At 45.6% G+C, this 27,495-nt stretch overlaps 1 protein-coding gene across 4 annotated transcripts; it reads left to right on the forward strand.

Annotated features, from left to right (window-relative positions):
- The first annotated feature begins 161 nt into the window (after positions 1-161).
- On the forward strand, positions 162-27,495 carry ebf2 (EBF transcription factor 2). Of its 4 annotated transcripts, none has more exons than XM_040196488.2 (16): positions 162-793; positions 2,341-2,497; positions 4,245-4,308; positions 5,754-5,809; positions 5,892-5,965; positions 7,359-7,427; positions 21,537-21,618; positions 23,119-23,260; positions 23,838-23,968; positions 24,193-24,319; positions 24,423-24,511; positions 24,610-24,675; positions 25,120-25,294; positions 25,386-25,568; positions 25,652-25,822; positions 26,002-27,495. In XM_040196488.2, exons 1-16 carry the CDS (start codon positions 660-662, stop codon positions 26,031-26,033), a joined length of 1,752 nt encoding a protein of 583 aa, XP_040052422.1. In that variant the 5' UTR covers positions 162-659; the 3' UTR covers positions 26,034-27,495. The 4 variants fall into 4 exon arrangements, with proteins under 4 accessions (XP_040052422.1, XP_040052420.1, XP_040052423.1 ...); XM_040196489.2 differs by having other exon boundaries at positions 164-793; positions 4,251-4,308; XM_040196486.2 differs by having other exon boundaries at positions 25,652-27,495.

Here is a 27,495-nt window from a genome sequence, read left to right on the forward strand (position 1 = left end):
GCTTTTCATTCCTGGTTCCAAGTTGATGTGTAAAAACTTTGCTGCAAGAGTCACTGGTTGGATGCTGAGTCTGGCAGAAGTCCAAACAACGGATGCACTTTTCACCAATGAGAGCATCCATTTCAACAATCGGTCCCCCATATGGCACCGAGGCCCCTCCTCCACGCGCTATCCCAGCAGAGGGTCTCATTCATGCTTCGATTAAGCGGGTCACTGCAAGCTTCCCGGCCCTCGGAGATCAACTGTTTCGATCCGATCTGGCCCTCCGACAAAGGGATACTTTCTGCACACACACATATTTGAGAGAGTATTTCGAAACGGACTGAAGTGTGTGAGGAGTGAGCACAACGAGCAGGTGATCATTTGCGTTCGAACCGACGCTGGCGATTTGCGCTTGGACAATGCTTGCAACTAGTGTGGGAATATATCTGTTATCATCGTTTCAGCCTTGAGAGAAAGTGTGCTTGGATTTTGAACTGCGTGGCGCCTTCTAAAACACCACCACACAGCGCCGGTCACTTGTCCTGCAACGCTTCTGGAGGAGCGCAGCGCCGTGGGTGGACCTTCTGCTGTTGGCCGAAGTGCTTTAGCGAACACGCTCAGTTATTTTTTGTAAAGTTAAAAAAAAAGTGCTACCAAACGCGCAGGACGTGGCTTAAATGTTCGGAATCCAGGAGCATTTGATGCGAGAAGTGAGCGGATTAAAAGAGAGAAGTCTTGCGGAGGAGATGGATCCGGTCCGTTCGTGGGTGCGTAATGTCGGGGTTGTGGATGCGAACGTAGCGGCGCAAAGGTACAGTACAACGCCAGCTGTTCCACTGACATCAACCTCTCACCATCTATTCTCATCAGTTGCATCGAGTTAGCAACATAACGGGTCTATTTTCAGAATCAGCATCACAAGCAGAATGTAGTTTATAATGAGTCGATATTTAACATGGCAGACGTCCATTAAAACTTGTTGCAAAAGATAACAAGTGTCCCCTTTAAAGCTGTTTGTCTCCAACTCATGAAACATCTTTAATTATGATGTGCTAAACAGCTATTAATAACATTATAGTTGTTTTAAAGTAATGAGACATCACGTGCACAAAAGGAAATAAGGCCCATATCGCAGAAACGAAAAACCAATAATCGGAACGATTAGACTTGAAGGTGTCAAACACAGCTGTTCGGATAATTTACTTTTGTGCAGTAGCGGGATTTACAAAGCTCACGCAGTTAAATCTAAAAACCTGTTTGTGAAAGCTGAATTTCACAAAACAGCTATTTAAGTTAATTGAGCAGGAAAAAACGTATTATCTTGAGCCGCCACGCACTTCATTCATATTGATGGTTTTCATAAACGTGTTTTGATTGTTGAATGGTTTTTGCACCTTTTCCACATTCCCCAGATGTTCAATCAACATCTTCATACTTTTAGTTTTTTATCAACACACACAAAACACACGCCCGCGCGCACAGACGCCCCCCGCCCCTAATATATACTAAATATGCATATCAATATTAATTTGTAATTGATACAACAATGGCGCTAGGTCATTTGATATCATGCAGTATTTTCTTTAAGTTACAATTTTGAAAAGTTATTAATAACAATTGTTATTTTGGATTCCCCCCCCAAAAAATACAAAATAAAAATAAAAATGGGAATTATTCTCCTGCGATTCCCTCTTTTTTCCTTTTTCCAAACGAAAAGTTTATGAAGAAAAAAAATCACGAAAGAAGTACGTACTTGAGTTTTGAGTTATTTAAACTGATGAAAATGCCGATCCCAAGTTATTTACAGAACACCTGCACAAGGTATATGCTCTAAATATTTATATTCTTTTAATTTAACTAGTCTGAGTGCGCGCATTTTCCCCACCATCAATCCCAAAGTGTTGATTTTAGATAACATGAACGAAATTTCGTTTGGTAACAAATTAAGTGTCAAGAAGCTTTGCATCTCCTGTTCTTCTTTGTCTGTTTTGTGTTTTCATACTGGATTATAATTTAAACAGGTAAATTGGCCTTCAAGTTATGGGAAAACCAAATATTTATAAATGATCTGATGTTTTTTATTAAACCATTACAAATTATTGTATGCAAACAAATGACCACCATAAAATAAAAATAAAAATTGTAACCAATGGGAAATAGTGTTTATGAAAACGAAATAGTGTAAACGAAAAGTAAATATTATTTATATTGTTTTATTCAGATTTGAGAAATATTTTCCACCAACACTGAATATAATGTCAAATGTAAATTTAATTACTGATAACCTTCACACTGGTGTAAGGCAGGGACAATGTGAATGTGTGTGGAGCTGAATGTCTCTTTCTCTTGTGTCCTCAGCGGAGTAGCTTTGTCAAGAGCTCATTTTGAGAAGCAGCCGCCCTCAAATCTCCGCAAGTCCAACTTCTTCCACTTTGTCCTGGCGCTCTATGACAGACACGGCCAACCTGTGGAGGTGGAGAGGACGGCCTTTGTGGACTTCGTTGAACATGACAAGGTGTGTTAGTGTTTGTGAACACCTGTCCGTCCGATTGATTTTTTGAAGATGTCATCTATTCCATCTTTGCAGTTATTTCAGGGACATTCTAACACATTAAACCATTTAGCGCAGCCTTGTCTGAAAAAATTGAATGTGTTTGTACCATACCACGTTTCAGCTCTAACCAGGTGTTCAACTTGATCCTCCACATCTCCAGTAAAGCCAACCATATCGAACAGCTGACGGCTACATGTTTACACAAGCTCTACCCTCAATGAGCTGATGATGTGGGATTGAAAAAGAATATCTAATGACTAATTAGCAGCTTGCCTCATTAGGAGGACATCACTACTTTTTAAAATGCAAATTATGCTTGCTCCTGTTAAGTTATACAGTGAACTAATCATCAAAGTCTCCTTTCCTTCATCCCCCCTCCCCCCCCCCTTGTCTCTTACACTCTAAATACTGAAGCAGGGGTGGGGAGGGGAGGGGGGGGCTGGATTCCTCAGGTTGGAAAAGACCAACAAAAAGGAAGCGTGCAGGGTGGAGAGTTAGTAAGCGGGAGTCTTACGCCTGGTGTTGATGGATGCTCCTGCCTTGCGGTGAAGGAAGCGAGAGCCTCCTAAACTGGCACCAGATCTCCCCAGTGAGAAACACAAGAGGACACGGTGCCGTCAGCCGAAGTTCAAACACAGTTTTACTATGAATTTCACGGGGGAGAGAGGGATGGAGAGGGGGCGGCAGTGCTAACGCATGGGGCAGAGAGCTGTCAGCGCGCTCCCCTTTATGCCACACGGGCCAAAGTAGAGCAACGTGACGGAGTGGAGGAGTTCATTTTCTGCATGGTTAACCTGGCATCTGTTTTGGCTTTGTAATTATGCAGAGGTAGAATGAGGCATGGCAAAATAAATGTTCCTCTGTGCATATTCACAAAACTTATCACGCTGCATCCATCTACCTCCTCACGTTAAGTCTCAATCTCGCTTTTGATATCGTGTTTGGACCCCTTTTGTACTTTGCAACGTATCTTGCGTGCATCTTAATTTCCCTCACTTCTTCTTCCCCCCTCACAAGTGTCTCCTCTTCCCAGTTTCTCTTCTCCTCCATCCTCCTCGTTCCCTCTCCTCCTCACCGGCTCTTGTCTCTGTGATGCCAGCCTCCTGGGTTATTGGACCAGAGAGCATTCCTTTGAGACCACTTAGAAAGACCAGTAGAGGTAGAAGAAGAGAAAGAAAGAGGGGGAAGAAGAGACACAGAGAGAGAGGGGGGGGGGGGGGGGGGGGGTGAGAAGCTAGTGGAGTGCCTGGGGGAGGGAGGGATAGCGGAAGGGAAGTTTTTTCTGTCAAGGTCGACTGCTGCTCAGTCTCACATACAATACTTTCCGCACTTTGCACACACACACACACACACACACACACACACACACACATGCGCATACAGCCATGCCTGTGCTACCTCCTTGCGAGGAGGACCCCTGGATTTGATCTCGCGGTTTTAGAAGTTTGCATCAGACATGACGGTTCAACCTCGACAAAGAGCATCCGAGTCAAGGTTAAGAGCTCAGCTCTTGAACACAACGAAAGGTCCCACATGGGCTCCGAGCCCACAACCCTCTGATCTCGACGCTGCTGTCAGGGAAAGAAGGGCGGCAGGATTAGGAGACACTCGCTGTGCTTAGCGCGGCGCGGGGATGCTCAGCTGTACTTATCTGCGCCTCAAAAGTGCTTAACTGCTTGCCCTGCGCTTGTCTGTGTCTCATTCCAAGGAGCAGACGGGAGAAAAGACAAACAACGGCACTCACTACAAGCTGCAGCTCCTCTACAGCAACGGTGAGTAGAGTCGAACAGCAGTTCACAGATTACGGGCGGATTCTTTGCCCTTTGAGCTGTCTGGTTTGATCCTCCAGACATCGCCCTGGAGCCGGAGGAGGTCAGACACCACTATGCTAACATGACACGCACCTTTCCACTTGAGTAATCTTCCGACGGATCCCCACCTCGATTTTCTCCTCTCTGAACTCATGAATTCCCCTCTGCTCATCGTCTAATCACTGATTTTGTACGATTTAACGTTCCTCTGCGAGGAGCCTCTTCTGTGTGCACGCAGGGAGAAATGAGGTACATGTTGCCCCCCCCCTCATGCCCCCATAGCCCCCCCCCCCCCCCGCTCCCCGCTCCCCAACTCATCCAACCCCCCATGGTGCTTTCTCATCAGATAGGGGATACACAGAGAAATTTGGTTCCCATGAGCCACTGCTGCCCCTAGTCTGCCATCGCAGTGGCACCCATGGGAGAGAAGATAAAAGACATGTTCCAGAGCAACCCCCTTATACACCCACCATACACACACACACACACACACACACACACACACACACACACACACACACACACACACACACACACACACACACACACACACACATGTACATACGCGCACACCAAAAGCACTTCCTCTGCATGCCCTCCTCTCATCCCTTCCCCCAAGCGATATCAAAGGCATCCCAATTGAGACTTTGATGAGAGGAACACGTTTTGAAAGCGATACTCTCCAAAGTCTCTGAAAAAGATCCTCGGGTAATGCGTTCGTTTTGTTGGGAAGCCGTTCATTACGTGTCGTTTCCCTATCTTGTGTCATTCACAGTGGAGGTATTGAAGCATCCAAGTTCAGGTGTTTCTGGAAATCTCACTCGGAGACATTCCTGAGTAAATAGAAGCGAGAGACAATGTTAAAAAGGACATTCCATTTTAATTAAACCCCTTAAGAAACCGCCCAGGTGCTATTTCACCTGCAAACTCGACCCACAAAAATCCCAAGAAGAGCTTGACAAATCGTGAGAGCGTGGTTGTTAATTCTGGCCTCAAAGTCCAACATGACTGCTAATCGTCGGACATCAAATAAATCTCAATCCCCTCAGAAACCATCAGAGAGAAAATACCAACTGCAATCTGATTCCTCCGTGTTGGCTGGACAGAGCTCAATACTTTTTTGGAGCACTTGTTGATCTTGTGCAAAAAAGAAAGCTTCATGCCAGAAATCTGTCCATTTTATTTAAAGAATCCTCAGGAACGAAGGCTTTTAGGCAGTTTGAGTTGCTTCATTTATGGTTATGCATTTTGTAGTTTACGGCTGAGCCTCAATAGCTTGATCTCTTTTCCCACTTTCCATTCATCCATCGCACTGAGGACAAGAGAAGATTCGTTCTCTTCAGTTAAATGTCCTTCGTTCTTGTGTAACTTACTGACAACTATCCATTTCTCTTTATTTTCGGCAGGGGTTCGCACAGAGCAGGATCTTTATGCACGACTTATTGACTCCGTCACCAAACAGGTGGGTAAACTCTCAGCAATGCAAGAAGGAGTTTAACACATTCTACATGAGACTGAGTGTGCCCCTTGTTTCCTCCGCTCAGCCCATCTCCTACGAGGGACAAAACAAGAATCCAGAAATGTGCAGAGTCCTGCTCACACATGAGGTCATGTGCAGGTGAGTCTAACACACACACACACACACACACACACACACACACACACACACACACACACACACACACACACACACACACACACACACACAGCCCAACTGTCATTATCCTCCATCCTCCGTCAGCTCAAAAAGTGGTTTCAAGAAGACGCTTTGCGGCTACAAAGTAAAGTGAGCAAACACATTGCTGGGGTTGAACTATGAGTTTAGCCTGTCAGTTATCATCCTTGTTGCGCTGGTTACCCCCTGCTGCTTTCTGCTGTAACGCTGCATGTCATCTTACCAGCTCCTGTTTCTTGCTGGCACTACTCACTCGCTGGCCTGGAGTTCTGGAACGAGACCCGACTCACAGCAGCTGACATGCTTTTGGGCAACAATTCCCTCATTGAAATGTGACTTCAGCTCTTCGGTTTATCCAAGACATCACGTTTGAACTTTGTCAACATGTGATGACAAGGCCAGCAGGGATATTTTCCAGTGTCTCCGTATAACGAGGAGCTGAAAGCAAATTTATAGAGTCCAGTCATGACTTTGGGACCAGAAGGTTTTGCTTCCCCGTGTTTGGGGAACAGAGAAAATAGGTGAATATGGGCTTATGGATTGAGGAGAAGCCGAAGAGAACGGCCTGGAAGTGGGGCAGTGACCCAGGATTCAAGGGCAGCCGGGGGAAGGACAGGGGGCTGGGACGTAGGGAGAGGGGCTAAGACGGAGTGGGCCTTGCCATTGTGTAGCCAGCAGATGCCCGAATGTGACTCACAGCTGGCTAATAACAGAGCCGAGGAGGCAGAGGGCAAGCGTCACAGCTGGGGAGTGAGGCCGTCTGACAGGGGGGCGGAGGGGGGCAGGGCAGGGCCAAGCTGGGACACGAGAGGGGTGAGGCGAGGTGTAGGGGTGGCAGATGGTTAGGGGTGGGGGCACTTTTGTTATGCATTGAAGGGGACTTTGGTGGGGCGGGGGGTCTGGGTGGCCAGCAGGCTCCTCGGACAGGACTGCTGACGAATGGTAGGATGTTGAGGCACCGTGTGTGTGTGTGTGTGTGTGTGTGTGCGTGCGTGCGTGTGTGCGTGCGCAATGAGGCTGCGTGGGGGATGAGTTTGATTTCGAAATCAATGTGACAGATTGCCGGGCTGGCTTTTCACTTTTGAATGGTCTCTCACTGTTTGTAGGGTGTGTTGTTGTACCTTTTCTTCCTCTTTTATTCTTTTGTCTGCTCCTCCCCTCCCCTCTGATGCCTCCTTTGTGTGCTCCTGGATCTCGGCCCCGACTGCGTCAGCGGAGTCTGGGCCTGTGGATGTGGACGGGCCAGACAAACAGTGGCTCCTCCTGTTTAATTTGTTTTTTCTTCTCCTCCGCTGACTTTTTCCTCTTTTCTGTCTCTTTTTAACCGCCCACTCAGCCGCTGTTGTGAGAAGAAAAGTTGCGGCAACCGAAACGAGACGCCCTCTGACCCGGTCATCATTGACAGGTAACGAGATCAAAACACGTCCCACACAGTGTCCACTGCCTCGTTCAAGTACCTCTTCATACCGAATGTTTGGGTTGACCTTTATTTGTATAAATGCACCTACACACAGACAAGAGGAGAGAGATTGCGGGTTGGATATGAAGGTGGTTGAGGTGAGATCACGCCAAGCAGCTGTTGCATTTACACGAACGGAGAGAGCGGAGAAGCTGCTTAGCAGAACAGAATGCAAAATGCATCCAAACACGGATGTGTGGGCCGGATGGGTACAGTAGTGTTAATGTTTGTGCGTATATTTTACACATATAAACCCTGATATTTCCAACATGCAAATAATTGTTTCTGCTGCGTCAGGTTACACTGCATCTTTACAGTACTTTGAAGTACAAAGTATGAAAAATGTGTCTGTCTTCCCCCCCGTGTGTTTCTCTCTCCTCTGAAATCTGCCAAAAGCTTAGATTTTGTTTTTATCAGAAGCATGTGGAGCTTCCGCAGCCCAGGACATGTGTGTGGTAAATGTTCGCCCTGACAGCCAGTTACCGGGCTTAAAGGCGGGTGACCCCGTCAGTAATCAGCGTGTGTGAGGGCCTTCACGTCCGAGGGATTTTGGAGGTCTCTCGCTGTCTGCCCGGCATTAACCAGCGTGATGAATGCTTGTAAGCAGACGGCACGTGAAATACTTTCTCTGTGATGTCATAGACGTAACCTTCATCTCCTCCCCCTTCTCTTCCCCTCTATCCTTGCCGCTCTCCTCCTCTGCGATCGTCTGTCTGGAAAACACTCACTTCATATACGTCAAGGACCCTTTTCTTTCCCCTCCTCAGTTCGAGCTGGCTGGCTGTTGACAGTTTGTCTCGAAGGATCTCCGCCAAAGATAGTTTTCATACAACGGAGAAAATTGGGCTGTTGTCTGTTGAATTTTCCCACAATATTTTTGGAACAGCTGCTTTTCCCATTTACTGTAGAAAATTACTCTCCCAATACCCCCCCTCGGTGACCCCTTTAAACTTCCTCCTAAAATGGATGAGTTTGTTTGCGAGCAGCTCGGCGGCAGCCCGCTACATATCTCTTTGAAGCGTGCGAAGGCTCGTGTGAGGATTGGTTTAAATTAAATCATTGACATACTGTACTCACTAATCACACTGGGGCATATCCCGTCCTGATGGGGGCTTCTATCTCTTGACTGGCCTGCAAGACCCTCTCCTCGGGGAGCAGCCTATTAGCAGTCAGTTAATTTCCGATAAGCCAATGGGATTTTCGCATGGCCCTGTGCCCTTTTATCCCACTTCATATGCTCTCCCTCTTTTGACTGCGTGCATGTACACCACAAAGTGAAAAAGATTGACAGATGTGCGCGTGCGTTCAGAGCATGTTTGTGTGCACACGGGTGGATGTATATTTTTATCTGTGTGGGGAATCCTTGCGTGTTTATTTATGTATGTGTATGGATGTATGTGCGATTGTCTATGTGTCTTTGTGACCCCTGCTTTGACCCTTTTCCCCAGTCACTGCTTGGGTCTTAAATTATTCATGTGTGTGTGCAGCATTTGTGCATGTGCGCTCCCGCATGTGTGTGTGTGTGTGTGTGTGTGGAGGAGACGGTCTGTTTCTGTGGCTTCAGTAATCAGCCTCCTGCTCCCAGCCCCAACACCTGTTCTCCAATTAACATGCAGCGTGCTGGGGCCCACTTGCTGATATTGCAGCAGCCACTGCTTTCTACTCTTTTCTCTCTCTTTGTTGCACTCTCGGGCCGCGCTCCCTTCCTCTCCGCCTCGCCTCGTATCTTTACTTCTGCAAAACCCCTCTTGTTCTTTTTCCGCTCGCTCTCACACGCAACTTACTTCACCGCTTGCTTCTTCATCACTCCCAATTGCTCAGCTCCCCCGCTCCTCTTCTTTTGCCTCCACCCCCTTCCCTTTAGCCTGTCTAATTTTGCCATAATTAGGCAGTGTCATTAGGACACCTAGCCAAGCACAAGGGAGTTTGCAATTCCCCAAACGGCCCAAACCCCCACTTTTCTAATCTCCTTTCCATATTGTTTCAGTTTTCTCTCCCCCTTCTCCTTCTGCTGCTGCTGCACCCTCCTCCGCCTCCTCCTCCCCCTAATCCTGATTTGAGTGAAAAGAGAAAGAGGAGATCACAGCTGATCCATAGGGAGGGTGGAGGGATAGAGGGTGGAGGGACCGAGGGATGAAGAGAGCAAGTGCAGCCGTTGACAAAGAGATGACACTTAAGTTGCCGATGGGAGAGAATTATCTAATACTCTGCTGCCCGCTGGGTCTAATAGTTTTACAATTGTCTGATCTTAACACTGTTGAACTGCTACACTCACAGGCCTGATGTGAATTGTCTGTTTGGAGAGTGTCTTATCTTTGACTGATGGACTGGCGTGTTCGCTGATTGGTATGATAATCGATCGATAGACAAAAAGATTGATTCCTTCGGGCTCATCATCATAAATCTTTTTCTAACTCGTTATTTTCTTTTCTATTTTGGAGATTTCTTTCTGTATTTTTGACAGTGCTGATACAGTTAGTGAATCATTTGGTTTGTTGTCAGAAAATTGAATGACGACAATTTTGATAATCAATTTACTGTGTAGGTAATTTATCAAGCATTCAAAAATGTCCAGTTCTGACTCTAAATATACTACATTTCCATTGATGATTAACACATTCAATAACCAACTTTGAAATAATACAATGAAATATATAATCAGCTCTATTACACATGTTTCTCCCTCTAAATGCTGTAGGGTTTGTCTCTTCTGAAAGTAGGCAGATCGGTAATGGCGGCATTATTGCCATGCTGACATCTGACCTCAGGGGAACTATATTGGTTCTGGGCCGAAGCTGGCCTCTGTATTTATGAGTGAACCGAGGGTTTACAACGGAGACAAGCAGATGTCTTAGTATGAGACTGTGCGGTTTGGACGGGAGGGGTCAGTGCTCAGTGTGAGTGTGTGCTTTTATATTGGGCTAAGAAGCTGTGATCAATAGCTGGTCATAAGAAGTGTGTAGAGGGATCCATCGAAAGGCAAGAGCCTTGTGAGTTGGGGGGGGGGGTTTGGAGGAGGACTAATCAATGGCAAGCACTATCTCACTAATTGATCGTGTTTCAAGAAGGGTCTTTTTTAACAAGCCGGCTCTCAGAGAAAAGAAGAATAATCAATAGGAATTTTCCAATGTTGTCAATATTGCTCTTTCCTCCCCTACACTCAAAATGAGCTCACGAGAACTAAACATACTTCAGCATATCAGCTTTTGATTTTTTTTATATCTAACTACAAATCTTCCATCTCGAATACACAAGCACCATTGATGTTGTCCTTTTTGTATTATTATTTTTAGTGGAGTTTAGTTTTGCCGGGTGGCTTCAGAAGCTCTGCTCCAAGAGAGATTTTATGGATCTGTTTGTTGTCCTGGTTCTAGTTATGTGCATGTACCACTATTCAGTGCAGAGTCTTCTTTTCAGTCCTACCGGTGTGTAATTGATATCTTTAGTTGACATGGTTGAATATTTATTGTTTATTATCTCTTAATCCATTTAGCTGATGTTGATTATGAAAGCTGTTTTTCTCCAGACATCCTCCAGTATGAACGTTCAGATACACGTGCACTCTCCGTTCTGCAGTGCAGTAATACTGTGGGCTTCATTCTTTTTTACAGTTCTTTAAGGATTAACACTGTCTGGACTGTTTGACAATAAACTATTCAGATATCATTTGTTGGTGTATGTAAATGTCTCCGGAGTCTCGGGGAGGCACCATCTGCTTCCATGGTAGAACATCCACCTGCTTGCGTCTGCATGTCCTAAACTAATTTAAAAAATAACAGCAAATGACGACGTGGGCCACGTCTCCCTGAATGGCCTTTTCACTGCCAGTTCCTACAGCAGGGGCGATAGTTTCTTGTGCTGCTAATGGAGGGGAACGCTGGCCTCCTCATTCTTCAGCTCCAACCAAAAAGAAAATAGAAGCTTCAAGTCTTTGGGAAAAGAACATTAAACAATCTGCCAAAAAATAAATGCAGTAACATTTGTTGGACTGTGTCAGGGGTCAAATTCCTCCCCTTTCCCAGATGCATACTCATGCTCTGCCGCCAAGTCGCCCTGTTAGGTCATCATATATGCACTTGAGAGTTTTATGTGTGAGACAACATTGTCATTTTTGGAGATTGTTTCTCATACTCCTGAACATACAATTCTTTTTTAGCTGTAAAGTGAAACTCATGCTGTAGTTTTTGCTGTTGATACTGGCATCCTATACCTGTACTCCCATTGCCCTCTCCCTCCCAAGTCCTGAGGGGCCGTGAACCCTCCATTCTTGTTGCCAACAAGTAATGAAAACCCAGTTCAATGATTTCAGTTTAAATTTCCAGTCCGTTTCTTATGTATAATTTACTCTGAAACAGGAAGTTTGACAAAGATGTTGTGGCGCAACAAATCATACCCAAAGAAGACTTGATGTGAGAACGTCTCAAAAGTAGCTGAGAAAAAGACGGAAATGGAGGAGGAGCTTTTTTCATTAGATTCTGCAGCTACAGCCACTAGAGATGAAGTTGCTGCACATCGACACTTACAAACCCAGTTTGTTGAACTGAAGCTTTAATGTAGAAACTACTGTTTTCTCCTATAACGCATTATCAAAAACCAGTACATGACCACCTATCATATATTGAAGACTATACATAAAGTGCCTTGGTTTACCAGCCGGCCATTCAATTTTAACATCTGTAATTACAGTTAAGTATCACTGTTTAGCATGAACTGTGTCGATAACCTGGAAACACATAATGTAACATACCTTTAATGGATATTTCCTCCCAAATCAGAACAAGTATATTATACATTTCGACATTACACTGGATACTATACTGACTTATGAGTTGAAAGAGTCCTCAGGTGGTTGATTTCCCCCCTCAGACTGATGCTGGATGCTACTCACAGCCTGACTCATCTCACTGTATAAACATGTGTATAAATTATCCGTGTGCCACACACACACACACACACTGAGACAAAGTCAGACACGCTGGACCTTTTTCAGCCCCGCTGTCACAGGTCTCTCCACGGTGGGGTAGTACTGTCCGGTCCCACCAGACCCCCTGTCAGCCAGCCCCTCAGGCGGGGGGCCAGGCAGCGTGGCGACAGGGCCCTGAGGCTCCAGTGCACACCGCCTCACACAGCGGAGCGGCACACAGGCTGGACCAGTGAGCAGCTGGCACAGGACCGCGGGGATGGCTCCTCCCCTGGGGCAATGCGAGGGGGGGGGGGGGGGGGGGGGATGACACAAAGACAGACAGGGAGAGAAGCCGCAACGTCTAGAATGTCAAATTTACTGACACTGCTTCAAACAGCGAGACTGTGACTCAGAGTTAGACGAGTGAAAGCGAGTTCATCAACATTTTTACGGGGCTCGAGCTTTCCGCAAAGTGGTCTCGTGTGAACTGGGAAGATCCTGGACTCAAATGTGCACAGGAAGTGTATAATAAGTAGGTTACGAGCCAAGTTTGTGTTTGGCCACCTTTGCTCCGCTCCGGCCAGCGTTGGCTGTTGTGGCTTGAACCCTGACACGAGATGCAGGCCGGGGTTTGTTTTCTTTGAGAGAGCCTACAGAAGGGGCAGTCGGAAACGGAGAGCGGTGGAGAAATGTTTTGACAGGAAATGGGAATGGACTGCCGACGGGCTAATGTGGAGAATCAGCAGGGGGACTTTTAGAAGGGGGGGTGAAGAGGAGAGGCAAGAGGGGCAAATTAGAAGTTTTGAGCCCTCTGAAAAGGCCTCGCACTCCCAGGGTAGCTGGGGCGAACCTCCCCTATTTGTCCGGCCGCTAATAGGGTTCACCTTTCGTTGAGCAGTGTAGAGATTAAGTAGCGGCACTCAGAGGATCAGAAGGGGGCAGATTAGTGTGATTTAGAGGTATTTCCGATCGCAGGCAAGTGAGCGCTGTTTGGTCATGTGTGCGAGATTTGTATTTGTGAGTTTATTTTTCATGTGAAATTCCTGCATTGTCATTTCTCTTCCGGGAGATTTTGCATCAGTATAATTAGGACATCATGTGTGTACGTGTGTTTGTGTGTGTGGGTGGGTGCGGAGTCAGAGGCCAGTTAGCAGTGGTATTTAGGAACAAGGGCTGTTTTCTTTGGCTGGATGCTGCTGCTGTGGGTGGAGCCGTTAGGGTGTGTGTGTGTGTGTGTGTGATGGGGATCGGTCTGTAGAGTCTTAAATTTCACTAATGACTTAACAATGCCCCCTGGTGCTCGGCCGGCCCCGCTAGCCACCTTGTTTGTTTGTTTGTCTATTTATCTGGATTCTGGACATACTTTTCTCTCCCAGGAGTTAGATTTCTCTACAAACTCTCCAGCCTTTCTCTTTTTGAAAACATTTCCTAACACTAATATTTACACATGTGCAGTATTTCTTAAATAAAATGCGATTATGTATCCTTATTATGCCTCAGGCAATGTTTATCCCTCCTGTGGGACACGGAAAAGGCAAGAGTATTGTGTAGATACCGTTTTTATACAATAGATCCCCATTTTCAGCTTCTGCTTGCACTTTATTAGCACCATGCTTATACAATAATATGGCAGGGAGTGCAGATGAAACGGTGAATGCAGTATACAAAGTTAAAGCAAAGCAGAAATACGGCTCGCTCTTTTGTGCTTTTCTGGCTAAATCATTAATGCAGCAGATGTTGTGTTTTCTCATCATGGACAAAAAGTTAAAGGGAAAACGAGAACAGCAATTGCAATGCCACCATGATCTTTGGATGCATGTGTTGTGTGTGTGTGTGTGTGTGTGTGTGTAATGGTCCTGATGAATCTGTCAGGGCTGAGGGCAGGGGGTGATGTGACTGCTGACAGCCTCCCAGCATGCCTGCTGGGAGCCCCAACAGTCAGCTTGCCCTCCCTTCAGCCTCCCCCCCCACCCACCCACCACCACCTCCACCACCACCACCCGGCTCCCCACTCTGCTCTCCCATACCCCGGCTCCACACATTTGCTGTGTATTAGCCACGGACAGTAAATTACAGCCCCCTGGACCTCTGAGTGATTCCGTTCCCATCTCTTCACGCGGTCTTCCTCCCCTCGCGCAGCAGCACCATTATCCGGCCCACCGTCTCCTGCGTCTGTCTCCGTCCTTTTCTCTCGTTTTGATCTGTTTTTCCTCCTCCTGTCTGTCATATTCGTCCCGGCATTTCGACTCCCTCACCCCTGTCAGATTCCTCCCCCCTTTCTGTCTTTCTCTTACTGTTATACTTCTCTTCCTCCGTTCTTCTATTGTGTCACGCTACACGGCGCTCCCTCCCTGTACACATTTCCTCCGCTCCCCCATACTTTCTCACAAGCTAGTCCCTGTTGTCTAGGCTTCACAGGTTTCCTCACCGTGCCTCTGTCTCTCTCTCTCTTTCGTCCTCCTTTCTTCTATCCCTCTCTCCCGCCCTCTCCTTTCCTCCCTCTCTTTGCCCCCCCCCCCTCCCCTCCTCCCTCTCTTTGCCCCCCCCCCCCTCCTCCCTCTCATTCTGGAAACAGATGTTGTTTGTCAGATCTTATCATTACTGGCTAATTAAGAAGACATCTCTTCTCCTTCTGTTGTTGCTTCTCTTTCCTCTCCTCTCCCTCCTGGTGGCATCAATCCCAGATTCATTGTTCATCTTCAAGAGAGGTTCAGGTCGAGCTTTGATATACACGCGTTATTAGTAGATCTGCTTAGTGGCTGATTGATTGAAAGGGTTTGGAGAAAGCCAGATATTCCAGATGACCTTCTGGCATGTTTGAGATCTCTTCAGCTATAGACGGGGCTCTGTGTCTCCGTCAGACAGTTGAGACTATATTTTGAATGTTTTCTTCCCTCAGGACACACCGAGCATGCTGGGAGAGGTGAGGCCACTGATGGGACTTCTATTCCCTGTCCTGGTTGTGAATTCATGTTCTCCAGACTCTGAATATCTATCCATATCCGTCTATTTGGCGGGGTGGCCGCGGTCCCCCCGGCAGAGCTTTTTGCGCAATCTTTGCTTTTAGCTGAGCTCGAGAGCCCGAAACAGTAATTCAGTTTAAATTGTTGAGGTGCACATTTAGCTGCTCGCGAGAGGTTACGCAGTAAAACACTTCAACACCTAGGAGAAACCTTGTTGAAATCCTCGAGTGCCTCTTGTGTACCCTTCCCATCATTCCGCTTTCCTCCCCACAGCCCTCTTCTCCTCGCGGCTACGCAGCGCCTCAGTCACTTTTGCGGCGGCAAGCCTGAAGGTTTTACTGCGCTACCAAGCTCAATAAATCAGCACTAGTGGTTTAAATGTTTGGCTTTGTCACAGTTCTCAAGTTAAGAGGCGGGGTGGGCTTGGGCTGAGGTTGCAGGGGTGAAGCCGGCCTGGGAGGCCAGGAGGGGCACAAGCAGTCAAATTCATAAAGAGCCGAGTCCCATTTGCTCGCTGTCTGCCTGAGACCACATGCATAAATAGCTTTGCCATGTTAGTGCGTTCACGAATATGAAGGTGACACTTTTTTGAAAAAACGTAATGTTTTCCCAATTTATTTTTTTTCTACTTTGCAAACTTCTTACATGTTGCATTTTGTCAACACACAAGCAGGCGGAAATACGTATGGCTGGATAAAAATGAAAAAATGACCTAAATTACAAATTCTTTGAATGAGCAAATAAGATTATAATCCTGAAGTGGTTTTTGTTTCCAACACGTAGAGTTTTCTACAGCAGTGCTGCAGAGTGATGCTCCCCCCTTTTGATCTGTGAAGTGGTATATTTCACACTGGAGAGTACCCAGTGTATTTGGGGCTATTTTGGCAGCAGTACCTAAGTGTGTGGGGACTTGGCTTGGGAACCCATTCCCAGTATGGAGCAAGCAGTGTGGACTGGCAGCTGGAGAAGTGCCAGTGTCCCTCCTGGGCACCCTTAGGGATCAATAAAGTATGTTAGACTCAACTACTGTGCTTTGAGATACTTGTACTTTACATAAGTATTTATCTTTTATTCAAATCAAATACATAAAATGAAGTTAGTAATATATAAATATGTATAAATTGGACATTTCACCCATATATGTAGTTACTAGTTACGTGATCGTTCAGCCAGTCAGCTGCACAATGACCACCGTTACTTGAGAAAAGATCTAAATATTCTGGATATATGGATTATCTTTGGCTGTTTTGAGCTTGTCAGCATGTGAGTGTACAGATGGTGGTTGGAGATATAAAGGTGATGTCACCGAGAGGCCATTAGACAGCGGCGTAACGTGGCAACCAGTCATTTGCTAATAGGTAGACAGTGAATACAAGTTTCAACTGTGACAATCTTGTTAAAATCTGCAAAGCTACAGCTGTTTTATTGATGACTGGATGTGGGTTTCACAAGCTGTCACAAAAGGGAGAAAAAGACAAGCGCGGAATCTGTTTGGCTGTGAGATGTTTGCTGGTGAAAGGCGAGAGAAGCTGATGCCACACATATCCCAGTATGTTTTAGGGGGCGAATGAGGGGGGTTGGATGTGGAGGCTGGTGTGAAAGGTCCTGTGGTGGTATGCGACAGAGGGGGTATCAGTTCGTGGAGGGTTCTCTGTGCCCCATTAGCAGTGTCAAAGGTCATGTGCCCCGGGTGTTAACCCTGGTGACCAGTCTAGCTTCCAGTCTGCCAAGGGACCCGGGTCTAGGGGTATTTATTACTATCCCTCCCCCACCCTGCCGCTTCATCCCCCAAACACAGCTCTCCCAATGGAGGAAAACAAAACACCTTCGTTTCTCCCCCCCCCAGCCTTTCCTCTGCTGGGGTAAATGTACTAATTGGATGCATATCCATACATTGATGCGTGATGACCCCGGTCTAATTTGTCCAAATCTTAGCACATAGCCACGGGCTACAGCATGTTTTTAACCCATTATCACAGCTTGCATGTGCAAAACTGTGACTTTTAGACATTTGTTTTTGAGGTGTTCTTTTTGCTAATGTGTACATTATCTCACGATTGGTTGTGCACGCATGATTGCTTGCCAGTCGCTATTTGTGTATTTTCCTGTGAAAACATGTGTGCGTGTACAGCCAGTGTGGGACACATGCATGCATGCGCGCAAGTATCTGGGCCTGCTGCATGAGTTAGTGCTCTCTGTGTGTGAGTGTGGCAGAGGAAGGCCCTCAGCATGTCAGTATGTTTTAATGCTTCACATCTGGTTTCCTAATTTTCCTCCCACCCTCCCTGCCCTCCCCTTAGCTCCCCTCCACCGCCATGTCAGGACAGTGTTTTGTTTTTTCAGTGTTGAGGGGGTGGTGGGAGGTGGGGATATGTGATGAGTGATTGCCCTGAATACAGGACATCAACATTCTCCCTCTGTTCCTCCGTCTCTGCCGACCCTCCACCTTTCTGTTCCTCTATTGCTCTGCTCCCTCTGCTTATTTCTTGCAATCAATACCTATTGCCCTTTTATGGAGGGGGGGGATTTGCATGGGTGAAGGGAATAAAGAAGAACAGCGCCTTCATACTTTTGCTACCTCATATCTTTCCCTCTATGTCTGAGCAGCAGGGCCTCCATGTGTGCTCATCAAAACCTCCTGACAATCTCTTCCTTCTGTCCCTAAAGTATCTCCTCTTATTTTTTTAAAGCATAAATGTGTCATCTTTTGTGCAGTAACCCCAGGAATGTAAGGCCTTGGAAAAACACCAGAAAAGGAGATACGTTTTCTAGCTGTCGTGGTGACTAACTTGAACTCTGAGTTAAAGCCTTTTGCATCACGTGCTTCAAGCGCCTCGGCTACCAGTAAACCTTCATTTAGCACAGAGGGCGATGTGTTTTATGTCTATGTGAAAAGGCAGTTTATGTCAACAGTGATTAGTGCTGATGAACGCCTATGAAAACTTTTGTTAGGGGTCCTGCGCTGCCTAGGTGCTCGTTGCGTGATTAAGGCCATGTGTAAAGCCCGATGTGTAACACTCATGGGTAACAGATGCCACAGTGGGCTGAGAAATGTGACACTGAGAGTCCACACAGAGGGTTGAGATATTTGCAAAAACTGCATTTCTGCTCGTATCTTCAGGATTTGCGAGCTGCAGCTTGGTCGTTGAGCTAGTTTTAGTAAAGCAGGTTGTCAACGTTAGGATGGCCGTCTCATGCTGGGAGGCATGTGTTTAGTCTTGGGAACTGAAGCAGATGCACACAAAAAGAGATTGGAGGCCTTGACAGAGAAGCAGAAGTGAAGACAGAAAAGAAAAAGCAGAGTCCCTGTGGTGCCACAGTGGAAATTGATCCCAAGGTTTAAGATTTGGGTCTGTTTTGTTTGTGTTTCCTGTCATAAGTGTGTCTGCAGAGGGTAGATGTTGTGAAAGTCTGGGGTATTAAATTACCTTTTTATTTTGCCAGAGAACAAAACAATGAGGAGTTGCACTTATCAAGCATCGTTTTTTCGTAATGTCACAGGAAGATATTATTTTTATATAATAAGAGAAAAATGTCTCAGTTTACAGAACGTCCACAAATCATTATCAGTGGTTCGAGAACACATAACTATCGATTTATATGACACTTAAAAAGTTGTAAGATGTTTCCAGTAGCTTTATTTGCACTGTGTTACTCACTTCCTAGTGTTTTAAACAAACATAATCACCATTGTAGTCTTTTAGTACTAAACAGAATATTCTATGAATGTAAAGAACAAGGCACACATTATAAAATAAACATGCTTAAGCTTGTGGAGTTCTTTGAAAATAGCCCTTTTCCTGTGACATGAAGATCACCTCCAATTCTTTGCATGCTCTCCTTATCTCTTCACTGTGGATGGGGAGGTGTGTGGGTGTATTACATTACCAAAACAAAAACAAACAACAGCAATATTAAACTTTTGCAACCACAATAGAGAGGGGGATAAAAAACAGAGGGTCCTCGACTTCTTATTAATTATGCAAGATTAGTCTAATTATAATTCAGCAAATGAATGTGTGGCAGAAGGTGCGAGGCGACGGGGCTGGGAGATTTGCATGTTAAGTGGGCAGGGGGAAGCGGCTAATGCATGCTAATATATGCGTCAATGTCTCGCTTTAATTTCAGCATTTGCAGCTGTGTGCGTCCGAACTGAGGGGGGTGAAAAGTTGACTCAATGGGTTTTTAGGAGGGGGGCAAAGGTGGGGGTGTCGGTGTATGAGGTTGTGCGTGCACGCATGTGAATGTGTATTTCTGTGTGTGTGAGGCATCTGATGTCATACAAACATGGAATGATGAGAAGAAGTCAACAAACAAGGTCAAGAACCCTCAGAAAGTGCACAAAGCCGGAGATGGATGCAGTCAACCTCTCAATTAGGGTTGTGATATTGCTATCGGAAGCGTCTCTGCAAGTTTTATCGTGTCAGTCAGTCAAATGAAGGATGACTGCTGGTAAGATGAACATTAAGTAGCTGAGAAGCGAGTGGCGAGAAAGAAAATTGCAGTTAAAGCACAGACCAGGATAAAACATGCAAAGAGCAGAACCCTCAAAGAAGGCAGTACAACGAAACAGATGATGGTCTCGCTTCAGAAGCAGAAAACAACCCATATAACCTTCATTTTGTAATGTGCTCTGCATATTGTGATATAAAATGATGTTAAACTGATGCAGGCATGATGTCCAACAAGCAGATGTTAAAAATGGCTGTTGAGGAGGGAAGTGGGAGAGGCACAAATTTGCATTTTTCCACCCAAACTGAGGTCTAGCCCAGCTTTGAGTTTGGAGGTCCAAACTCTCTGATAAATTATAACCCCCCTCTGCCAACCACAATATTCCTCTGAAAAGAATTGCCCAAATCAAGAAATATCGGACACACTGTTGGAACTGAGAGCCAGTTTCAAGCCAGATCCTGTTCACAAGGGAGAAAGCATGAGCGAGTGATGGAGGAGGAGCGAGTAAAGACTGACGGAATGAGGGAGAGATTAGTATTTGATGGGAGAGTTCAGGGCTGTGGGGGCAATATGAAGTTCCTCTCCAAACAACCGCTCTCCATTAAGATGACTTATTTTTGCAAAGAGCAAAGTGTGGGTGGCAATGGGGGGGGGGAAGATGTAGCCCCAAACCGCTGCCTCCCTCGGCAGTATTTTTCTTCAGCACTGTTGTTGTTTGTTTTATTGGAACACTAATGGATGTGTTTTACATTGGCAAGACAGAGTAGTGTTCTCTGCAACGTGAAGTGGACATCTGGTTTGAGGGCTCTATATGTGCCAATTGCCATAATTCTATCATGACGCTTCCAAGCCCGTTTTTCTTTTCTTTTGCTTTAACACACATCTTCTGTCGAACGAGATTTGTGTGGATCTTCATGGCTTCGTCTGCACCTGCCCTCTTTCTATATACTTCCCTGCATTTCTGTGATGGAATGTGTTCTTGTTGTTGCCTCCTCTTTCCCATCGCTCTCTTCGCCTTCCAGCGTGGGGACTTTGGGATTGCGGCAGAGCTGCGTTGCCATGGCAGCGGGCCGTGTTGCCGAACTGTGTACACCTGGGATTTGGAGTCTCTCTCTAAAGTCTGCCTCTTTCCTACTTATTCCACCTTTCTCTCGGGTTTTCTTTGGTGTAGCAGAGGCTATCAGCACAGCGTTCTCCCCCAGCTCCTCGGTCTCCCTCGGCCTATCACACTTAAAAGCACACTCACATACGTAATGAGACACATATACTTGAAAACAAATGTCCGTACCAGTGCCTGTGCCTCTATCACACTACCTCCCTCTTTCCACCTCCTCATTTCACTTTCTCTGTGGTTGTCTCCACATCGTTCCCTCTCCATTCCCATATGGGGGTTCAAATATGGCGTTGCGGGATACCGCGGTCCCCAGAGTCCCCTGGAATACATCACTGTCTCCAGTTTACTTTGAAACACAGCAGCATGTTTCCCTGGACCGGGCTTCAGATTCTCATTACTTGATTTAAAGTGTAATAAATATTATTTTAATAGTAAGTTAAACAGCTGGGATTGATGTCAGAACTGTAATCACATAGACACGCAAACACACGCGCACACAATACACACTGCCTCTGAAAAAATAATGAATGTCTTCTTTGCATGCCGGTGTGGCAGCGTAGCACGATGCTTTCATGTGTTTTCCTCGTTGCTGATGTACAAACATGTGTCCTCTTATTTTGCAGGTTTTTCTTGAAGTTTTTCCTAAAATGTAACCAGAATTGCCTGAAGACAGCGGGAAACCCGAGGGATATGAGGAGATTCCAGGTACGAAAAGACGGGTAAAATGCATGCGTGTGCTTGTGTGTAAGTGGGAAATGGGAGGCTGGTGATGCGTTGGACTAAATGTGGGAATGAAATTATGTTAAAAAATTACATTTTACAGTCAAAATACACCCCCTTCATACCCCTCCATCTTATTAATCAATATCGCTTCTTTTCTAAGTAGAGTTTATCTCACAGTCTTTGGCTTAGTGAATCTCTGGAAAAGATTTCCCAATAGGAGACATAGAGGAAGGAGGTGAAAATCAAAAATCGATTAGGAGTCAGAGAGATGGAAAGACAAACGAAAAGAGTTAGATATGTGGGAGACTTGGTTGTTGGGGTGCAGGAAATAGGTTGAGGTGTTTCAGGAAGTTGTCAAGATTTGAGTGATCGGCTCCAGATGGAGGAGGTCATGCTCCGTGACCCAGGAAGTGGTCACAGGGGACTCTCCCGCCCTACTTCCTCTGCCGTCTTTCAGCACCAGCGGCCCCTGTCTGGCATTCTCCTTCTCCCCGCAAAACCCTGCGTACCTTCCCCTTCTTCCTGCTCCCTCTGTCTTCCACCATGTTTACTTTAACTCCTGCCATGTGACACATGCTGAGAAGTTATGGGCACACGGGTGCTCAAAGACTCTCATCTCTGGGTTAAAAGGTGATCGGGGCTGGACGGGAGTCTTCGTCTTGATCGATAATTTACAGTTATTTTCCTTTATGTTCCCCTCCCCTTCCACCGCCTATAGCACATATGCTTTTTCTCCTATTTCTTTCTCATGTTCTTTCACCTGCAAAATTACTGCCATGTGTCTATTTTGAAGGGAGTGCGAGGTTTTATATTTGCCGTCTGATTTTTATAAGAATGCTCATAATAAATAGTTATATTTTATCATGTAATTGAAAATCTCCTTTAGTTGCTGAAATATTCCCCTTAATTCTCAAAAACATTTCCGTACGAACACACACAAGCTCCTTATACGTTTCAGAAATAGCATCACATCAACACTCATAAATATCCAGAGGAGTATCCTCCCATTAATTATATGTGTTTCATCTATGCGAGGCAGATGTGGGAATGGACACACACATGCTGCAGCCAGAAAATCAAATTAGGGCCACTATATATCATCCACTGTTTTAACGGCCGGCAAAAATGGGAGATCTGGTCCATATGTTTGGTGTCAATGAAGTATCAGGAGGAGATAGCGATGAGCCTGCTGCAGGCTATATGAATCAAAAAAGTTAGGCAAGAGGCGGTGCAGAGGCCATATGGAGGCCTGATGGAGGAGTGTGGGGGTGAGCAGTGTCATCACCAGAATGCAGACGTATTACGAAGATCCCCGGGATGTCACATTAGCTTTTGAGAAATATTACTATCACCTGTATGCTCAAACAGATTGTCGCCCGGGGACTCCGCCGCTGTAATCGGAGACGCTGACTCGCAGCGTGCCGTCTGAGTTGTGCGCGCACACACACACACTCATGTATCTTCCTTCCCGCTTTCTCTCAGGTGGTCTTGTCCAGCACGGTGAGTGTGGATGGCCACGTCCTAGCAGTGTCTGACAACATGTTCGTCCACAACAACTCAAAACACGGCCGAAGGGCCCGCAGACTGGAGCCCGGCGAGTCTGTGGAGAATACTATGGAATATGGTGAGACTGTGACAGCGCAACTCTACGATGTTACACCTCATTTCAGTTTTATTACATGTCTACTTCATCATTCACACTCAACACACTGTAACAGCAGGTACTTGAGTTCCTTAATGTCCATTTATAATCGGCGTGATACATCAAACATAACCAGTGGTCATTAGACGAGCTAATTAATGCATTCATTTAGACGATAAAAAAAATCTCAAATTCAAACATGAAGAAGTGCATCCATTGCCTGCATGTTAGTGCTGATAACGCGTCCATGTTTCTGCGTAGTTAAACTCTAAAAGCAGGAGCATGTTTCTTTACACTGTTGTACATTTTTCAATTCTGTACATTTGCAGATCATGCGATTGCTAAGCGATATCTCATATACGGTTTGTTTTTGTTTATTCACCAACAAAAGCCACATATATACAATTAAATAACCGTTTTTCAAATTTTTTTATAAGCTTTTCAGTCGGGATATAAACAAAAACTAAAGCGCACTTTCAACACACCTGCCTGAGATTTCTTTCAGCTGGTGCACATGCTGAATTGAAACCCTTGGAGTAACTCTCGCTCTTCTCTGCAGCCACCCCGTGCATCAAAGCCATTAGTCCCAGTGAGGGCTGGACCACCGGCGGGGCGATGGTCATCGTCATAGGGGAGAACTTTTTTGACGGCCTGCAGGTGGTGTTTGGCAGCATGCTGGTGTGGAGTGAGGTAGGAATTGTCTTCGATGCATCTCACTGATGATGGTACAGTCTGAAGCTTATCTTGAAGTGATATATACACGGCACATGGCTTGTCTCGTTATTTAAATGATTTACGGCCGAGCCACATAAATTAATCTGTAGTAACAGTATTGTGTTGGCCTAAATATTTACCAGGCGCGTAGCGGTATAACACGCGCTGTCTTGTGACACGATTTCCGTCCTGTTCCTCAGCTGATCACGCCACACGCTATCCGTGTCCAGACGCCTCCTCGACACATCCCCGGGGTCGTGGAGGTCACACTGTCTTATAAATCCAAACAATTCTGCAAGGGAGCGCCTGGACGCTTCATCTACACAGGTAAAACACCCCGTCGGCTTTGTTCAGACTTTTTCAATAGTTTCAGGTTATTAAAGAATGAGGTTTGATTTGCAATACATGTTCCTCTTTTATTCTGTTCCAGCCCTAAATGAGCCTACTATAGACTACGGTTTCCAGCGACTTCAAAAGGTCATTCCTCGGCATCCTGGTGACCCAGAGAAATTAGCCAAGGTGAGATACTCACTCAAAATTGCCCATGATGTGTTTATAGGGAACTGTGTAGATTATATACTCTGAGGTGTTAACAGAATAAATGACTTTCTTTGCAGGAGATTCTCCTAAAGAGAGCAGCAGATCTTGTGGAGGCCCTCTATGGAAATCCACACAGTAATCAGGTAAATATCCCCAATACTTTACATAACAAATTGGTTTACTATATAAAACATGCAGATATTTAGAAAGATTCAGTAGTGATATATGTGTTTTAGACAATACATATAAAAACATGTTATACTCTGTATTATTGCTACATGTTTTCCAACGCATAAGATAAATGTTTCAAGATGCAGTTGTGAGCATGGACCGTATGAGGAGGGTTTCAGTGTTAGCGGCTGAGGGAGCTTCAACATCTGAGATTTGACTCACAGCACTCAAAGAGTCTTATTGGAAGTAGCTCAGACATGCTCAGTTTTTGGAACGCTCACCTATTCCCTGTCAGGTTATAGATGTGTGAGTTTACACATACAGGCAACATCTTAAAAGCCCAAAAAAGTGCATCCGGCTTCGTTCCGTAAATGTGACAACGCAGGCCATTGCTAATGTCCGCGTATCTCCTGCAGGACATGCTGCTGAAACGTGCAGCAGATATCGCCGAGGCGCTCTACAGTGTTCCTCGTCCTCACAGTCAGCTGCAGGCGCTGCCCAGCTCACCGGCCCACGGCAGTGTCATGGGCCTGGGCTCTTATCCTTCTCAGTTAGGCGTCAGCATCGGGGAGCACGGACAGAGCAGCCAAGGTGAGCAGAATAAGACGTGGACCATTTCATACTTAACACTCTTTTTTTTTTTTGTTGAAGAACTGACCCAACCTTTTCATTATTACTTCAGGTTACATAAGAAATCCCAGCAGTTTGTCTCCACGGGGTTACCCATCAGCCTCCACTCCTCAGCACTCAAGTTACGGGGGCGGCGGAGGGATGACTGGCGGCTATGGGACAGTCCCCATGACCAGTCTAGGAGTCCCAGGCTCCCCTGGATTCAGCAGTGCCTCCCCCACCGGCTCTCCCTACAGTAAGACGCTGACACGATCCATGCAGTGCTGAGCGCGATGTCATATCCAGACTTGAGACTGATCGTTGCTCTCTGCTCCACAGTAATGCCGTCCAGCCCCACCATACCAGGGAGCTCCAGCTCTTCATCGTCCCTCTTGCCTTTCTCCTCCTTCCCGTCTGCTGCTAAACAGAAGAGCGCTTTTGCTCCCGTCCTCAGGCCCCAGGGCTCTCCCTCCCCGGCCTGCCCCGCCACAGGGGGGAACAGCTTCAGAGGTAGCCATCCAACTCACTATCTGACCCCCCTGTCCGAGCTCACAAATGCAGTCTAAGCCCTCGTACTAACCGCTCGAAAGCTTTGACTCAACAAGACGGAAAGAAACGTTGCTGGATGTACAATAATGCAAGAGGTGATTGATTAGAATCATAGATTTTGTATATTTTTTTCTCTCCAGCGATGACGGGCCTGGTTGTTCCCCTGATGTAGCAAAGCACCCGCCCCAATCTACCCCAGACCACTGCTTCACTTAGCCCCTCTTTTGGCATTACGAGGGAAGGGAGAACGGAAAATGCATCACTTTTGATCACCGTTTTAAACTTTCCCTCCCGAGTCCCCCCCCCACCCCCCCAACCTGCCATTTCTTAGTCCCTTCTTCATCCGAGTGGATGAAAAGGATGGGTTATGATAACGTCCAAAGAACAGCCATCTACTTAAGAGGCAAAGCACATTACTTCACCCACAACAGACAAGGCTCCTCAGCTTAACAGCACCAGACTTGACCAGGTATCGCTGTGTGTGCGTGAGCGTCAGGGAACGTCAGCATTTTAAAGGGAAAACTCCAGATTTAAAAGCATCTGTATTGACCTCTGGCAAGCTCTACCACATGCATCTGATTCTTCCTACAACGTGCGTAGACCTCGGTCAGAGACGAGCGATCCTCATACAACATCGCCGCTCTGAGAAGCAGGCTGTCTGTCCGCGTGTGGACACCCGGCATGAGAATACGCTGTCTGTGAGTAAGCGTAAGAGTTTTCTTTTTGTAGTAGACTTTTTGATGACAATTTACATTCCAGAAAAATAGACCCTTTATTTTTTGTTCTGATCTCTAGGGTTTTACAAGAGAGAACTCTTTGTCTCAGTGGTTATTACTAAAGGAATTCATATATTGATTTATTTAAGAACAAGCAATTTAACTTATTATAGTTAGTTTAGGGAATAATATAAACGTGTTTTTATAAAGTGGTCCTTTTCCAACTGTTAATGAAATGAAGTTATCTCAACAATTGATAATTAATTTGCTAAATGGTCATTGGGAATTTATTTTGTAGTGGAGAGGATAAACTCCGGCACACTTTTTGGAAATAAAAATGTCCCCAGTTTTTAGGGTTCTAGCATAATGAAAATGTAATGTTATGCCTGCACCCTAAAGAAAGTTATTGTCCTTGTGTAAAGGAAGAATGTTAGTTAGCCCTTTTCTTTTTAATTTTACTTATAATGCATGCTTCGTCACACCAACGCCCTGATATTATTTCATTCCACATTGCAAATTTGAATCTGATTTTACAATTCTAATTAAAATGTCTCAACCCAATACAGGTGTTTAGTCACTATGCAGTACAGTAAATGAAAAGATACAACTGCTCAATTGAAACGGGGCGTATTAGGTGTTCATGAATCCATATCATGCTGTTCTTACTCATTGATTTGTGTCATCAGAACACAAACTTCATTCTCAGGACGTGAAAACAGAGGACACAAAGAGTAGATGACAAATTTGTTTTTAGAGTTTGGTTAATTTTATTTATTTAAAAAAATATTAGCAATTTAATAATATGTTTTCTTTTGAAGCCATCGTCCTTTGAAACGGTACACAAAATGGTGCAAATGTGATTTGTATATCTTCAAGGTGTAATTATATTTTGTGCTCCAAATAAAACAAATAAGTAAA

Source organism: Gasterosteus aculeatus, chromosome 13 (assembly GCF_964276395.1).
Source record: "Gasterosteus aculeatus chromosome 13, fGasAcu3.hap1.1, whole genome shotgun sequence".
Classification (NCBI taxonomy): domain Eukaryota; kingdom Metazoa; phylum Chordata; class Actinopteri; order Perciformes; family Gasterosteidae; genus Gasterosteus; species Gasterosteus aculeatus.

What these genes read in the sequence shown, in the direction of transcription:
- ebf2 (XM_040196486.2), top strand. Translation starts at nt 660, where the DNA reads ATGTTCGGAATCCAGGAGCATTTGATGCGAGAAGTGAGCGGATTAAAA. An exon ending in GCAGCTCCTCTACAGCAACG is followed by an intron (nt 4,309 to 5,753) that starts GTGAGTAGAGTC and finishes TATTTTCGGCAG; the next exon opens with GGGTTCGCACAGAGCAGGAT. An exon ending in TTGACTCCGTCACCAAACAG is followed by an intron (nt 5,810 to 5,891) that starts GTGGGTAAACTC and finishes TCCTCCGCTCAG; the next exon opens with CCCATCTCCTACGAGGGACA.